The sequence below is a fragment of the Protopterus annectens genome, chromosome 3.part0 (genome assembly GCF_019279795.1).
Source record: "Protopterus annectens isolate FY-2018-M chromosome 3.part0, PAN1.0, whole genome shotgun sequence".
Taxonomy (NCBI): domain Eukaryota; kingdom Metazoa; phylum Chordata; order Ceratodontiformes; family Protopteridae; genus Protopterus; species Protopterus annectens.
In genome coordinates, this window is record NC_056731.1 from 113,438,761 (window position 1) to 113,457,562 (window position 18,802).

Consider the following 18,802-nt stretch of genomic DNA (forward strand, 5'->3'; position numbering starts at 1 on the left):
ATATTAAGTATAATTGTTAAATTGTTTAATTCAGCATTTATTGAATAATGACATAAATTAGTGATGTATAGTGGGTTATTTAAATGAGAACTGGACTTCTTTCATTGCTCTGAAGAAGTCTTTATTACGAGGGCGAAACCTGGGTTAGCATGTGTTTTATGTCTTGACTGCTGCTAATAAAATTGTCTGGTTGACTGACATTGTCCGTGACACTCACCATTTACCCAAATACCATACTCATGGGGGATGTCAATTATTCCTCTATAAACCGGGAATACTATATGACCCTAGATTTACAGGTGCAGAGCTTCCTTGACTTTGTAAACATAAACATCCTAGACAAGTTAATACATAAGCCTACTGGAGATGCAAACATATTGAACCCAGTACTCACAAATATGGGATAACTCAGTACCCCCCCCCCAAGTGTCATGCCTTCTCTGGTAAGGTCAGACCACAAAGCAGTCTCCTTCAATAAAAGAACAAATTATGTGATCCCAGCAAACCCTGTAACAGTTAGAAACTACTCCAAAGCAAGCTACCTTTTATTAAGTGATAACTTGTCAAAATTCTAAACCCTTCCAAACCCAGATAACTCAGCAGCCTATGTGGAATTTTCACAGAAGCTCTGTACGACTATGTCAATGATTCCATAGCAGCTGCTGTACCTACCAGAAGTAAGCCTAAAACTAACTCAAAACACAAGCCACCCTGGTGGAATTCAAAATTAAACAGATTGTATGATAAAAGAAAGAAAGTCATTGGTAAAATCAGGACGTGTCACATCAAAAAAGATAAAAACTCTCATAAGACTGAATAGACAACTAAAAGGACTAATTCACTCCAACAAAGAAAATTTTGAGGTAACTATCATCCCATATAATGACAACCATAAGGTCTTCTTTACCTATGTTTGAAACTTCAAAGGCAGCACACAACAGTGTGCTGAACTATTGGTAAATGGAGCCTTGTTCATGGAACCAGGGGATATAGAAAATCTTCTGGCTGACAGATTCATCTACAATTTCAGCCCCCTCTCACCCCCAGCTGCCCCTAGGAAATACCATCTAATATAATCCCTTCAACTATAAGTAGGGAGCAAGTCTTAGATGCGCTCTCTAAGGCCAAGAATATAGCTTCAATACCTCCTAAACAGTCTGAAATATGAACTATCAGGGCCGCTGGTGTCATTATTTAACCATAGCCTCTGCGTAGGCTTCAAGCCATAAGAATGGAAGACTACATCGGTCATACCTCTGCAGAAGGGAAGACTATCATCCTTCTGCAGAAGGGCAGACCATCAATAGATCCAAGAACTATAGACCCATTACACTTACTAGTCTCATTTGCAAAACCATGTAAAGAATTATTATGGAAAAGATTAATAATGACATAAAAAATTTTCAGACACTTGTTTTAACCTACTTTGGTTTCGACAAAGGCAGGTTATGGTTACTGAACCTGGTGAATTTCTTTGAGAGGGTCACCAAGACTATGAATGAGGGCAAAATGATGCATACTGCCTGTCTTGACCTAGCTAAGGCATCTCATACAATACTGCACTTGCACATTGTAAACAAACTCATGGAATTAGGCATAAACCCCTATGTAACTCCCTGGATAGCCAGCTGGCTCACAGACAGTACTCAGGAAGCTAGGACTGGACAGACCACCTCCACAAAGAGGCCAGTCACCAGTGTCATCTCCCAGGGCTTTGTGCCGGGTCTGCTCTTCTTTGGCATCTAATTTTTGGAAGCCAAGTCCAATGTCAAGGGCCTGTGGCTTACCAAGTTTGCAGATAATTGCAAGCTAGGAGAAGTCATAGAAACCCTCCAAGATAGTAACATCTTACAGGAAAGTTTAACACAGACAATGACTGGTGCCAAAGCCACAGCTTAATACTCAGTGCCAAGAAATGCAGAATAGTACCTTCTGGAAAGTCATCCAGAGAAACTACTTCATTGATAAAACACCCCTAAAACTAGACACAGTAGTCAGGGATTTTGGGGACTCATGTTGAAAGTAACCTCTCTTTCTACCAACATGAGTTTAAGGCTATAAGAAAATCATTCTATATTGCACAACTTATAGGTATCTAGATCCAGGGAAGTCACTGTGCTACTTTACTCATCCCTTATGAGACCCATCATTGAGCATATCACCTGTTTCTGTAAGTACCTAACCAAGCACATGCAACAACTGGAATGTCCACAGAGTGTCTCACAAAACAATACAGGGTATAAACACAATGTCCTATGCAGATTGCCTCAAAGCCCTGTATCTATCCTCTGTTTCCTACAGAGTGCTGAACAGTGATTTATGCCAGCATACATGGCATCCTTGTATCCCAGTCTGATGGACCCAGACCTTTTGCATATCCACAGAATGAACAGCACCAGCACTACTAGATCTAAGGATTTAAACTTTGTCTGTGGCTTAAATAGGACATGTTGCAGGAACAGATACATATCTCAGAGAATTCCCATTGTCTGGAATAATTTTCCCAACAATGTGAAGCAGAGCTCTTCCCTAACCTTATTCAAGTGCAACCTTGGACTAGTGGATGGAAAATTGAAAATTCACCCATGGTATGACACCTATGTCTCTGATGGACAGAGGCAGCCATCAAGTCATCCGTGACTAACATACACGCCCTTAAAATAACCTCTAAGGCACAATACAATAACTCATGGGACAGATTTAGGTTGCATGGCTAGGCGTATACTGGCCCCAGTGGTCATTAGCCTAGTACACACCTATGAACGAATAACCATTAAATTAGTAAGGGAACTGTTAGACAAAGCTAGACTTCAGCTATAACCCACACCTACACATATTTCATGCCAAAATCTTGCAAATAGGAAGTTCAGTTCTCTGCAAACAACAAGCTCTGATACTTAACCTTACTCTTACTACTAAAATCATCCCCTCAGGTTTTACACATGCCACTATCACCCAACTTACTAAGTGATCGTACCTGCAGATGCTGCAGATTACAGACTTAGAGTAAATGTTCTCTTGCTAAGATACTTAAAAATATGTATAAAATCAGACATTTGAATACACACTTCAGAAGTAAATACAGCATACTCACTGCCATTTTCCACCTTACAAATAAAATATTAACATATATGGACAAAGGCATGCTTACAGGTGCAATATCTTAGACCTTAATTGCACTTTCAAAATGGCCAACCATCCTTTACCTCCTCAGAAGCAAGTCTCCTGTGGATTTTCAGAAGACACTGTGGCATGGTTTTGGAACTATCTTCTGAACCGAACCTTCATGGTTGTCAGTGCTAACACTCTTACAGATGCTATTGTGCTCACAAAGAGGGTGTCATATGTTTATGTGCTGGGTCTACTTCTGTTCTCACTGTGCACCAATAGAATCCCTTGGGATTTACCATATATCTCCTGCACTCTGTATGCCGATGATACCACATTTATCAGTTCCTACAAAAGCCACTTGATACTAAACAATGAATTATGAAATAACTTTGCAGCAGTTTGGCACTGGCTAGTCACAAACAAACCCACAAAATCTATTGGAATATTATTGGCACAGGTAAAAAGCAGCTAATGCTCTACTGATCAGTATCAAAGACCGAGCTGGTATAGATGTACCATATGTCACATCAAAAAATATCTATGATTAGAATTTGTCCAACTTCTTCTATTTAAACAACACATAATAAAGTCAGTTGAAGTCCTGAACTATCTAAAAATTCCCTGCAGAACAGTAAACCTCCTCAGTATTGAAACTAGAAGAGTCATTGTTATAAAGATCCTTATACCAAGACTTACCAGTCAAAGCCCTTCTCTTAAAATATAATACAAGCCTCCTTCAAACACTGAAAACAAACTTCTTGGCTTTATTTACTCATCACAGCATAATGAAGATCACTGTTTAACTACTGAAAAAAAATGGTTAACAATTACTTGTAGAGTCAGCTTTCTACTTTACACATTGGAATTTAAATTACTGAATGAAAATGACTGTCCCTCTTTAAAAAAAAAATGATTGTAATGGAAGCTACCAATTACAAAAAAAAAATGATGTCACTCAATTGCTCAGATCAAAGTTTATATTAGCAAGCAGCCCAGCACATAAACAGCTCACTATAAAAAAGGCCAAATGAACTAAAACACTACAATAATTTTCAGACATTAAGGAAAAAGGTAAAACTCATGTAAAAAGCAATCAAAATGTGATTGCTTTAGGAATAGAAGAGAATGGAGGCAATGTGATAAACAAGCACCCTAATTTTAAGCCCAGTTGCACATCAACTAAAAGCTGCACAGACGACCTTCTATCTCTACTACTACTGTTTATCTCTAGCAGTAGGATATATTCTAAGAACGTAAATTTGCGGTTATGTTTATATTTACCTGCACTTAGACACTGTATTTGATTGGTACAATTAAAATGACTAGTTATGTATACTATACCACTTAAAGATTTTGTACTGTGTCAGCTGTCATCTTTGACTATTTCACCAGGATGTGTACTATTCTAACACACTCTAGCTTACATATATAACCACTGTTTTAAACTACTGTACTACTCTCAGAAAAGTTTTGTGCAACTAACAAAATCCCTTTTGTTGAAATGTATATTCAAACCATGTGGTAGACTATATTTTGATGTATGATGTCTCAATGATAAATATTAAGATTTATGCTACTGTCTTATAATGTTCTAAATAAACCATTGCTATTTATTGTAATATAGTTTGTTTTTACCATGTGGCCTGGACTGTGGCTGAAAATGGTCTTTGGATCAGTTCAGTTACCTGGTTAACAAATGTAAAATCAATAAATAAATAAACACAATCACGCTTTAACATAGTCTAATGTTTCCAGCTCAGATATGGTTATCATATTATTCACCCCCTAAATTCTGTTTCAACCGTGGATAGACTAACCCACAACCTTGCTTTAAGTCTGTTCCATCTCAGTGACTCACTTAAAGACTTAAAATTACAGTTTCTGTTTCCAGGCATCACATTTTAAGTAATGGGCATGTTTCACATGCATGCCAAGGAACCATGGTTTGGCCAATTCATGTACCATTTGGATCAAAGTGTAGGTGTACAATTTAACTTGCTGCAGTAGCTATCTGTGTATACACCTATTCTCCGTTTTAAAAGACACATATATAAATATATAGCAACATGACTTGGAGAGGTAGGTAACAGTACAAGATCTCAGTGTACAGAATAGATTTTTGCCTGTGATACGACACAGAACAAACACAAAGGGCTGTTCTGTCACCACCCACCCCTTATTTTGGGGCAATGTGGGGACATATATTTCACCTGTCCAGAATTTTCGTAGAATGCCTTGGTTTTTGCCACATATTTTTGCTCTGCTGGTCATAAAATTTGTGGTTTCCTGGCAAATCATTTAGGATTGCAGCCTCTAAATAATGGCAGACATTTGAGTTTCAGAGCGCATATCCTTCAGGAAATGCATAATAATGCAAAACCTGTTGTACTAGGAACTTTCCAAGTTTATGAGAACAATATTTAAAATCTGTTCCTGATTTTGTCAGTTTATCCCCAAATTATTTTTGACTTGTCCAGAATTCTTTATCAAAGAAGTTGAGAGGTATGAGAATGCCCTTTCACAAGCTCCGAATAAAGCACAGACTGAAGTACATACCACTTTTCAAACCCCTCAATCTCTTAGAGGAAGAAGTCTGGACAAAGTCTCAAACATGGAGGGGGGGGGGGGTGCTGACAGAGTTTAAATACTGCTCTTCTAAACTTAGAAAGTTGCTAGAATAACACAACGTGTGTCCATTGACTTCAGTCTTTAGTCAGTGATTTGACTGAAAACCACACATTTTATGAAGAACAGACAAAATTATGAGGCAAAAATCTGGATCTTCTGCGAAAATTAGGGTTGCCACCTTTTGAAATGCCCAAAGTGGAACATTTTTGGTACAAACATCAGATTTTGCAGGCTGAAACATACCCACAGCCAGTACAAAGGACAGAACTTCACTTTTTTGCTTAAGTAAAAGCTTATTCTTGTGGCATTTTAGTTGCTTATTCTGTTTCTTATAAAATGTAGGTGTTTCAGATACAGAATAACTGTTTTATGTAACTATTACATAAAATATAGGAAATAATTTTGTCCTAAAATCACAGGACATTTGCCATTTTTACAATTTTTTTTGCAGGACACAACTGCCCAAAGAGGGACTGTCTTTCGCAAAGTGGGACAGGTGGAAACCCTAGCGAAAATACGGATAGATGAGCGGTATGACCGTAGTCCTAAACTTAATAAGTACACTGAGAAGAGAAGATATATAATACAGGACCTGGACAGGCTTTAATGTGCTACTCGAGCCGCTGGCATTTGTACTTCTTGCTTCATCAAAAGCCTTTTTCCTGCTTTCTGTAACAATCAGTACATGTACGTCCCAGTGTTTCCTGCATTGTAAGTGTATCCATGGATATGCACGCGCACACAGACGTTATTTATAGGTGTGTATGTATAATACATAGACAGAGAGCGAAATCATGTCACCTAAACAACTGATGTGGGATTTTTCATTAACGTTAAATCATTCCTTTGTAACTAACGAGTGAAACATAAGAAAGTCTTTAACTGCTATCTGCTTTCACACTGTAGAACATCTGCATAAATAAAATGGTAATAAAGCTACTTACGTTTGTGCGCTTTCGAGGAACTTTCTATTACCAACAAAGTTAAAACTAAAAGAGCACCAAACACCAACTGCTTCAGTGGCTGCATCTCGCTGAAGCGACTCTGTGTGAAAAGGAGAGACAAAATCCCCAGAGCTGTGCTACACACCTATCTTTCTACTAAATGCCATTCAGTATGTCTTTTTTCTGGCTTTAAGTAAGGCAGTGTCATCATGTGACAGAACAAAATAAGAAACGGGTGCATTACACTGCAATTTAGCAACTTGTGTTTTCTCTACTTGTGTCCATGACTCATGCACTGCCAACGCGGTCTTCTTATCAAATAAATAAAGAACATTGTCACGGTTATGAATTACGCCAATTTATAAGCATGTGATCGTTTACTAGTTACTAAAGTTTATGTTGCCGCTAAGGGTAATCCGATACAGGGACAGGCGTACCTCACTTTCATCTCGTTTCTGAAATATTTGTTTTACCACTCTAAATCCTTCCATGATCTAGGTGCTTACTTTGCCGTCATATTCCCCATCTACCCTTATTTTTCCCATCTACAGTTATTGATAACACATCTTACGACATCCCCTTTTCCCTAATAACTGCTATGCACTTAATTTGTAGTAATTATCAGCATGCAAACTGTTAGAAAGTGTTAAAAATAAAATTCAAACTACTTCTTAGTGGAATTCATCATCTTAAAGGGTGAAAGTGCTCCTTGCAGGATCATGCCTTCTGCAATCAGATGCTATAGCCTTCTTGGAAGGTATAAGGAGCATTTTTTTCATATGTTCATAGCTGTATACTAGGCTAAAGACCACTAGAGCCCTTATATGCCTAGCTGTGCAACTCAAATGTGACTTCAAATTTGATTTATATAGAGAGTAATTTATTGACTGTTTCTGTCCATCAGAGACATAGGCACCAAACCAAGAGTGAATTTCCCATTACTCATCCATTGGTCCAGATTGCGCTTAAATAAAGTTAGGGAGGAGCGCTGCTTCACATAGATGAGTATTCCAGAAAATGGAATTCTCAGAGAAACATATCTGTCTCTCCAACTTGTCCTATTTATGGTCTTTTGATCTAGTGGTTTTGATGCTATTTGTTTTGTGGATGTGCAAAAGATTCATCAAAACAGGGTCCAGGGATGCTTTATATGTCAGGTGTAGATCACCTTTCAGAAGTCTGTGTGATACTGAGTAAAGAGACATGGCTTTGAGATGATCAGTGTAGAGCACAGGGTTTGCTCCATGTATTCTTTCTGTAGGAACCCTTGTGGACATTACAGTTGCTGACTGTGTCTGGTCAGATACATACCGAAGGGGGCATTATACTCTGTGATGGGTCTGATAAGAGCTGAGTACAGTGGGATGATGACCTTTCAGGATGTAGATGCCATGCTCTTACTGAAGGGGATTTTTTTTATTTGTTGTTTCTTTGTTTATTAAGTGAATAAATGAACTAATCAAAACAGACTATTTTTCAGTCTCAGCCCTGTCATAAAGCAAACAGGACACAAGGGCAAAATGATAGAAGTAATGTGTTAAAAACGTGATACATCATATAGCAAAAACAATTATTACTGTGGTTAAATAAAAATAAGCAATTAACCTCTGCTAGTAATATGCTTCACCTAAACATTGTACAAAAACACAAATAGCATCTATAAATACAAATAACATTCTTATACACATAAGACCTTTCTGTACATTTGTACTTGTAACTAAAGTCAGTATAAACATATCTCAGACATGATTTATTCTACCTTGCATTAAGCATGCAAAAGTTAATCTTTGATGATAATATTTGCTGAGCTTTGTGCCTGAGAAGTGATAGTTCTAAGAAGTTGAAGGATATTTGGTTACATATGTAATAGGCATGACATATGAATAAACTGCTTTGGATATGAGATGCCGAAGAAGGCTACAAATAATGTGAGATCTGACTGCAGCATAAGAAAGATTAAATGCAGCAGGGTCAAGCACAGAAAACAGATGGGCTATAACAAAACAAGACTCTGCTTTATTCTGTTAACAGTTGTTACACTTATAAAAATTACATACATAACTTTTTGCATTTAGCAAGCCTAATTTACGAGCATAGATATAACCTTGTATGTACACAGCAAGTAACACATTTAATCTAGAAGTACTTGTCACATTCATTTTGTACATTCCTATTCCTTATATTCCTATGTTTTTCTTGTTTTGTATATATTGTAAAATGTAAATGTTAAAGATCTCAGGAAACTCATCTTCTGCATTTAATACAATACCATATAGTCTATGTTAATTATTACTGACAATAATATGTCTAGTCTGGACCAATTATTCTTTAGAATAACGTGGCTCTGATCTCCATGTATTTATTGCACTCAGAATGTATATCAAATCTTCTTTGTTCTCCTGAAGGAGACAATGGGGGCACACTAATTTCTCATCCTCTTTTCTCACATTTATGTACATTTTTGGGCATTTGACCTCACTGCCTGCCAACCGTCAAATCTTCTCTTGGTCAGCTGGCTCATTCATTCTCCATGCACCATGATGACAGCCTACTGAGAGGAGCTGTCATGTAGGCAGCTATATATAGTTTTCCTTTATACAGTCCTAGCCCCTCAGCATTTGCCCAGTAATAGTCCCAGGGTTAATCCACAGTAGATGTTAATGAGGACATATTAATTGCTTTCACGAATGATGTAACTCAACAAGATAGCTCTGCCTCTCCCCACCCCGAAGCCAATGCTCCTGTGGGATCTCTGATTTCAAATGACGAATCAACAGTGGAAATGTGTGCCTTGGGCATGTGCTACTGCAACTTCCCCTCCCCCAAAGAGAGGCAGGCTGACAAAGCCATATCATTCCTTCCATTTTCCATGCCAGCTGCTTCAACAGGCACCCAAACAACTAAATGAAATCAGATCACTTGTGATATAGTCAGGATTTTCTCTCTCCACGCCATTAGAGTTTGTCTTCTTTTCCCATATGTTACTTGGGTAAAACTCGTACTTAAAATTTGTATAAATGTTAAGAAGTCTTCTGTTATTTATAGTGTTCAAAGATTTCTGTTATCTGTAATGTTAATATAATTTATATTATTCACAGCTGTGACTTTTTCCGGGATAAGGTTTGGAGTATCTGCTGCATTATATCCTTTGTATATTTTCTCTCCTTTCAAATGTTTTAATTATTTTTAAATTCATGGCAACTATGTTTAGTTTACTGAAATGTTTTTGCTAAGTAGTTCTCTAAATATTTTAGTCTGGATTTCCCCAGAAACATATCCACTATTTTCTGCATGTCCATAGCTTTTAAATCCATATTTTCAAGAACCTTATTGATGATTTTCCATATTTTGGACATAAATCCACAATGAACGTCTACTTCTTTTTCTTCTAATAACATTTGTTTCATCTATTATTTTTTGTCTTATGTACTTGAACATTCTAGCAAAATTATTTGAATTTGGAATATTTAAGGCCACTCTTAGATAAATTGTTGGGAAGAATTTTGAGTTATTTAGCAGACATCTTAACATTGTATGAATACTGTTTAATAATCTTTTTATGCCTACAGCTCTGGTCCATATGAAGTCAGACTTAATGACTTTAATCCTATTGCTTTTAATAAATGTTTTATATTATAGTCTCCTAATGTTTTATCAGGTCTTATCAACCCTAAAATATGGAACACACTACTTCATACAATATGAGTGTCTGAAAATTTAGAAATACTTAAGGATAACTTAAATAGTTGGATGAGCAGTAAGATTTTCAATCCCAGTTCCAAAGAGTCAGTTTACGTATATAGCCTTATGGCTCATGCACACTAGTTTTCTATAATATATTAACTTATGAACCCATGTTTTATATTTTCAGTCACTGTCTTTAAATATTTAGAATGTTTCACTCAAGAGTTGCCTGAAGGCAAAATTAGACCAAGATGTTTATAAAACTTCTTATATTTAACCTGTATGTTATTAATCTGTAGATTGTATTTTCTTGTTCTGCTGTTAAATATTGTTAGTTTCTTATTTAATGTTACTTTCATCTTATACTCATTAATGGATGCTTCCAATTCCATTACATGTCTTTTATTCCTGGATGACTCAAAATTAACAGTAGAATGTCATCTGTGAAACCCATAACAGGTAAGCAAGTCTTCTCTATTGTTGGAATATCTTCCTTGCTTTGCGGTAGTGTTTCTATTATCTCATTAATGTAAATTCCAAAGAGCGAGGACAGTATGCATTCCTAATTTATACCTTTATTTGCTGTACACTCGTATTTTGATTTTACTTCCACTCTGGCATGTTATTAGTGTATAATTTTATTATGTCTTCCAATATATCTATCTAATAACTTTTTCTTTCAATTATTTCAAATAGTATATTTCCTACCCAAATTATAAAAAGCTTGTTCTTCAACTCAAAAATAAAGCAAATCATTTTTGCCTCTTAAAATGGGAATATTTCTCTTTTACATGTTGTAAAAATGAGCAGGCTGTTTCAGCTGAATTCTCTTCTATATAAACACATTTGATATATCCTGTTCTTTTACTATTCCCTTTAGGCCCATCAATACTTTAGAGGTGAAGATTTTTAAAGATACATCTAAATGCATAATTGGTTTATATATTTTAGTATTATTTTTATCTCTTTTCTCATGTACTGGGATAATTATACTTTTTTTCATTGTGAGATATTTATAGATTTCTTTAACTGGAAGCACAAGATTTTTTTCTCAAAATGTATATATATATATATATATATATATATATATATATATATATATATATATATATAAAACAATTAAAAACGCATGTGAATACTTGTAATTATTTTAAATTATATTTTGTATTTAAGTGTACTTGGTTTTCTTTTTGTATAGTCTGAAGAAGCACCATTTTTAGGTGGGAAAACGCTAACTTGTTTATTAAAGTTTCTTAGCCTGTGCTGCCGTGTTTTATCCTTCTTACTATTTTACTCTTTTTCGAGCATTTATATTTGAGTTCAAAGGACGTTCATTCACAGTGGAGTTCCTGTTTCCTTATTACAGGATTTTTTTCACCATTCTTTTCTGGCAACTTTATAAACTTTTTTATAATTTCACCAGGACCAGTAGCCTTTTTATTCTTCATCTTTCTTAAGTTTTCATTGTTTCGACTTTCAGTAAAGGTGCCTGTTAACACCTTTCTATTTTTTCCTCAATAGACATAATTCAAGACATTTACTACTTCTTTTAATTTTTCTTCAGAAATATACTGTACTTAAGTGATCAGCCAGTCTGGAGTCACTGATCTGTTCCCTGTACACTTTGCAATTAGTTTCCAAGATGTCTTATTGTCATTAGTCACTACTGCATTCAACATTGCTTGCCACGTAGTTTCAAATAATTCATTTTTTTTCATTTTTATTACATTTTTATAAATATTATTTTTATTTCCTTAGCCTTTTTGTATCTGCATTTTTGTCTTTGGACAATACCACAGTTGCCAATTTTTTTTATTGCCAGACATTCCTCATCAAACCACCCCTTACTAACATTATAGCTGTTTAGGCAATTTGTTTCCTGAGCAACTATTTTCCTAAATATTTGTATTATATAACATAGTTCTTGATTTTTTATTTCTGTATTTGCTTACAATGTCCTTTACTAACTGACTATTTCTTTCTGTCATTTGTGTTGTCATCATATTTTGCTTCCCATTTCCACATCTGTTTTATCAAATGTGTTTCGCGTTTCCCACAAGTCCCTTTCTTTTTTTTAATTCTAATGTTATTGAAAAGTGCATACTTTTTGTTCTTGCCTGAATTGTCAGTTGTAAAGCATCTCTATTTTTTGCTCTACAGTAGTGAACTACAGAACTGCTGTGAAAGACTATTTTCAATCCCTAAACCCAGCTCTGTTCACTTTCTTATCATCAATCTCTTTCCTTTCCTCTGAACATAATCTAAATAATTATTTCACACATTCATATCACCCATACTTTTCAGATTATGATCTCTTCCTATAATTTCCAGTGCGTGCATTAATTTTTCAGTCTCTTTTTATACCTTTATGATTATTTTTATGTGGCCATTAATAAGTGGCGGCTGGTGACTTCAAATTAAAGGGGGCTGCAGGAAACAGCTTAATGGGTGGGGCCAATGGGAAGGGGTGTGTCCAAATAGAAAGGGGTGGGGCTATGCTCAAAACCACAACAACTGGAACTTTAATTAAATACGCTGCCCTGGGTGCCAAACCATCATTATGAGAGTCCAATCAAGACAAAATAAAGTGTAGAAGAAAAAATATTTCAATGCATTGGCTATATGACAACTTACTTAATATCTAGATGGAAACACAAAGGTTGTGAGGCATGAAAAAATAAATTACTTTTTAAATACATAACTCGAATGCCAGTCAAAATCAAGTATTAAAAAAAAAACAAGCATCCTTCAACTCAAGCCACTTCTTGCACTGCAGTTCCAATTATAATTTATATTCAGCTTTATAAAATTACCAAGTAACATGCTGAAAGTAGCAATCTCTGTGATACCCCCACTTGTAAAAATGTTTCTTATCCAAAAAAGACCTGCTGCCTGACAACAACTATCTACTTGTTTCATGGGGAAGACATGATCAAAGTAAAAAATGAACAGCAAACAAGAAACAAGCTGAAGATAAATTGCTTAAAGGATTACTGCACAAGTTATGGACCACACATGATAGACTGGCATTCTGTTTAGCTTACGGGTAAAGCCTGCAAAGATGACTGAAAGTCTCCAACAAATGTAATGAGCTTCTGAAAATACTGTAATCCTGTCCTTTATTACAAATACTGTCATATGCATTTCAATACCTAAGGCTTATACGTTATCTAGTTATGTAAATATTCTCTGCATGGCAACAACGAAAAGGCTTTCAATGTTGGTAATTCTTTAACAGCATGCTTATTAAAGATTACTTGCATCTTACAATCTCTGACAAGCTTACCTGATGGTCATTAAAGCATTGCTACTTAAACACAGAGCAACAGGGCCCTGCGACAGCATGCATTTTCTGAATAATAAGAAGCATAAATCAACAGTATAAAAATATGACAGAAAACCAGAACATCCTGCAAAATCAAGGACAGATGAAAAGCCACGGTCGTACTTGTGGTCTACCTTGGATGGAGGAATACTCTGCACACTTAACTGCATAACTGCTCCTTGCCATGCTTGGACACATCCAGTGCCACTACAATGGGGAGTGGGGTGCAACAAGTATGTCACAATTTGAAATGTCTCTGGCTGACAGTGATGGCTCTGACACTCATACCTCTCAACCTCAGAGCAAGAAATCTGGATAAACCCATACACAGAAGTGGGACACACACAAAAATAAGGACAATTTTTTAAATATTGCTCTTATAAACTTAGAAAGATAATAGAACAGTAGTAGGTCTTGCATTAGTATGAATTTTCTGAAGGGTATGAAATCTGAAACTCAAATGTCTGCCATTATTTTCTAACTTTAATCTTTAATGATTTGCCACTAATTTGCCAGAAAACCACAATTTTATGAAAAACAGACAAAAAATGTGATGCAAAAATATAAAATTGTCAGACAATAGAGCTGGGATCCTGTCAAAGAAGGAACACTTTTTTAATATTAGTACTGTTAACTTGAGCAGCTGACAAAATAAGAGCATCTACATGCATTTCTGAAATAAAAGCAAACTATAACTCTGATCATTACAGTTATTTATAATTGTAAACCCTCCATGTTTTCTTCCAAAATTGCCATTTTGCAGAGGGATTATTAGGGGGAGAGCAACATTTTGAGCCAAAATTGGGGACGGTTGAGAGGTTTGGATATTCCTAATTCTATAAAGTGATTTATTTGCACATACCTCTCAACTTCTTAATGCAGGAAATCTGGACAAGGCCAAATATATTGGGGTATTGGGGGAACATACAAACAGTACTAAAAATGACTCTTATATAAACTTAAGACAGTTGATAGAATAACAGGTCTTGCTTTAGCATGCATTTTTCTGAAGGTTATGATGTCTGAAATTCAATGTCTGTCATTATTTAGTGACTTAATTCCTAAATGATATGCCAGAAAACCACACATGTTATGAGGAAAAAAACAAAAATAAGAAGCAAAAATCTATTAATTCTGCAAAAATCTGGACAGTTGTGAGGTATAGTTCAGCTGGGGCTGTCTGAGTTTGCTGCCTTTCCCCCCTCACAAACTCATGGTCGAATGGAGCCTCCCCCCTGCAGCCATTCCAATGTCCCAGTTCTTGGTTATTTCACCCCATTTACCATAAACACTGTAATGTGCATACTGCTTTACTTCTGCAATGATTTGGATTTCATTTGAAAGTTTTATTTTGCATTTTACAGCACAAACCCTAATAGATATCTGCTAAACAAAGCAATGCAGTCTCACAATGAAAATAAACAGCATTAAAACTTCTCTGATCTTGAAACTTACATTCATTGAAACAGCATTGAAACCCACATTCAAAGAAAATACATTTTGCCAGTGGCAGATAAAGATTAACTTTGGGCTGTTTTCAAATCATAGGCCCCTTGAACAAGAAACATACACATGCTCTTTGATACACCTTCCTGATCTTGTACAATACAGTACAGTTGCTAGACGGCATTTTAAATGTATTGTTTTGAACATTTTTCCAGTAAACAATGAAACAAAATGCATGCACCAATAATGACAAAACTGCCCAATTCAGAACATTTCCATCATAAAAGTCTACTCTAACTTCTACAGTCCACCAGTATCAGTAAATATGCACAATCTCTGAAGAAGTAAAATCCATCTAAATAATTCCACATTAAAGAAATCTGTAACTAATGAAGAGGTTGCTGCTAGCAAACAACTTTATATGTCATTGTTTCATCTACAAATAAAGTGCCTGTTGCCCTTGAGGAATAAATTGCCTATGTTGCATTAAAAAAATGATAAGCTAGTAATATTGCAATAGGGAATGGATGGCAAACTGATAACAGGTTCATAGTTACTAGGTATCTTCACCAAAAACGACTGCAGCATCCACCCCCTTTACAAGGCAGTACAGTATCAGCAATGCATCTACCTACTGTGGGAGTAGAACCCACACTTTTCTGCATGAAAAGCAAGTACACTACCTGTTGTGCTATTAACAATGCAAGCAGACTCAGCATAAGGAGCACTAAACGTTTGTTCCCATGCAGCTCTCAGCTCTTTGTAAAATCTATTCAACACTCAGCTGTATCTCTGAACTTTGCAGCACAAGAAATCTGGAAAAAGCCTAAATGTATTGGGGGGGGGGGACAAAAGCCCAAAAAACAGGGACACATTTTAAACATTGCTTCTATAATGTTGGAAAGTTGCTAGAACAAAATGTTGTGTTACCACCATACATTTCATTGCCAAGTCTTGAACCCAGGGGACCCGGTGCAAAACAGTCAGAGCAACATACCACTATGCCAAATCAGCTGTTTTGTGAAAGAGAGGAAGACTGAAACTTAAATGGCTACCATTTAGTGAATTCAGTTCTCATCATAGCTCTCAACCTCATAGCAAAAAACACGTGGACAAAGCCAGTAATGGGGAAATACAGCCCCCAAACATATTCAGTGAAGTCAGTTCTCACCATAGCTCTCAACCTTAGCACAAAAAACCTGGACAAAGCCAATAATGGGAGAATACAGTCCCAAAAATAAGGACAAATTTCAAATATCCATGTTATAAACATAGAAAATTGCTGGAATAAAAGATTTTGTGTTACCATGTACTTTCTGAAGAATATGAAGTCTGAAATTCAAATGCCTGTTATTTTTATTTAACATTTGTTAACCAGGAAAGTCTGACTTGGAACAAAAGTCAATTTTCAGCAGAGCAGGGACAAACACTCCAGACACATGTCTTTGTAAAATGGGAGGACATGCAGACTCCACACAGAGGGCACCACAGCCAAGAATCAAACCAGAGAACATGTAGCTGTTCGGCAACAATGCTATCAGTGCACCATTGCACTACTGACTTTGCAAGTTAAAATAAACATACAGAAACCACAGATTTTATGAGGAACAGAACAAATATGAGGTAAAAATCTGCAAACTTTTTACAAATTGTGGTGGGTAGGGAATTCAGGCCCTTGCCACCTGCACCCAAGGTACAGGGTTCAAGCCCCACCACCATGTGTTCTCTAGCCACCAGTATATAGCAACTGGGGCATTACACACACACACACACACACACACACACACACACACACACACACACACACACACACACACCTTCTTCATAGCCCGCAGTCCTGAATAATCCGTAGCAGCCCTGGATTCACACACCTTAATCTGCAGCAGCAGAATCAACGGCTGGTTTCCTTAGCCTGCCCATGCAAACTAACGGCTGGTTTCCTGGCTCTGTGAGAGTAGGCTGGGGTTTCCTGGCTCTGTGAGAGTAGGCTGCAGGCTCCAGCCTGCAGGCAATGCAGTCCGGTGTCCTTCTGTTTTGTGCGGCCGTCACCGCACAGACATCTGGGGCTGCAGGGCAGAAATGCCTTTCTCCCCTATCCTAACTGCCTAACACAGCAGTCTGTAGTTCTGTGAGTACCAGGAACTCCAAGCATGCATGCGTGGAGTTCCGAGGCATCCATGCATGGAGTTCCGGGACTTGTGATTTTTTTTTTTTAATTTTGCATGTCATTTTTTTTATTTCTTTTCTTCTACAGGTAGGGGGGCTGCAGTCCTGCAGTCCCATAAAATGAGCCGTCCCTGACATTAATTGAAATTTCTATTAGGATGTATTTGTCCATTTTTTTAAATCAATCCAGAGCTTAATTTCCATCTTTTAAATTTTTTCCAGATGTTAAAGTTCCACAACAATAATGCAGGTAGGGGGTTGATCGGTCTTGCAACTTCTTGTGCAGTGGCTTGTTGTTTACAAGATTATGCATCTACTGTTTATTCATTTTTGCTCCAGTTGAACTGGTGATTTGGTAGCTAATACTATGGATTAAATTTTTATGTAAAACATGTTTTGGTTTGATCTGTATGCTACCATAACATGCCTAATTTAGTAAGGTTATTTTCTTTCAGTTTTGGATTATCCTTTACAGTCAGGTCATATTCTCAATAGCTGTTGACATCTGTGTATGGTTCACTGGGGGCCACTTATTAAATATTACCCATTTTGATGGTGGAGAACATTAAATACCCCTTCCAGTTTTTCACTGAGATATGGCAACTCCTATATATTTGTCTGTTTTGCATGCTTTTGCTTGTTATTTAAGAAAATATGCAAGAGTGGTTTGCCTACAGATTCAAAAATCTCACCATCAAATTTGACCTTAATGATATGCCCTTCTTGCAGGACATGCACATTTTGAATTTCCCATGATTCCCATGACATTCTTGCCATGTGGTGATAGTCAGGATCTTTAAATACTAGTCAAGGTACTTGTTCACTGTATTTATTAGGTGCAGAATAACCCCGAGTGCCCTAGTGGCTGGAGCCTGTGAATGTTTTTCACTTTTAAATGGGTTATTTAGTTAATTTTAAATGATGCCAAGAGGTACATTTTGCCTTTTGTCTGTTTTCTGCTCTAGAGTTGTTACTAAATAAGAAGCCAGAGAGTTACACAGTGCTTTTTTAATGTTCTGTTATCTTTGCTGTTAATATTACAATTAACATGTTTTATAGGTGGTTTAAATCATATAGTTACTAGATCCTTTTAAATCTGTCAGTATTGTCTTGAGCTAAGATATTTGGTTTGCTATCTTTTTCTGCATATTATTTCATATTTTGCTCCAAGTTTTGAATGTGCAACATCAAGGCTATCAGATGACGGCCTCAGACACATGCAACCCTGATCCTGTATAAGAAATGCTTTTCTTCACATAATTGTGATCCTCTAATAGTTTGTTATTGCTTAATAGGGGTTAGGTGCCTTAAATGTCACCACCCATTCTCTGTTCCTAGCATTATATGATAACCAAATTATATTGGATTTTACAGGTGCAATACAACGGGTTATAGCGAGATTTTATATTTTGCATACTTTAGGAGGCATTTGTTTACAGTCTTATTTGCCTCACTTTGTTTTGCACCTGTAAACTGCACATACAAATTTTGGGTTTTC

General features: G+C 36.4%; 1 protein-coding gene across 1 annotated transcript in view; it reads right to left on the reverse strand.

The window, feature by feature from the left end:
* GPNMB (glycoprotein nmb) overlaps positions 1 to 6,904 on the reverse strand; it is a 114,695-nt gene extending 107,791 nt beyond the window's left edge. The window contains exon 1 of the mRNA XM_044064622.1: positions 6,684 to 6,904. Coding sequence (XP_043920557.1) covers positions 6,684 to 6,768 — 85 coding nt within the window. The 5' untranslated portion in view covers positions 6,769 to 6,904. The remainder of the gene's footprint in view (positions 1 to 6,683) is intronic.
* Between the last annotated feature and the right edge of the window lie 11,898 nt (positions 6,905 to 18,802).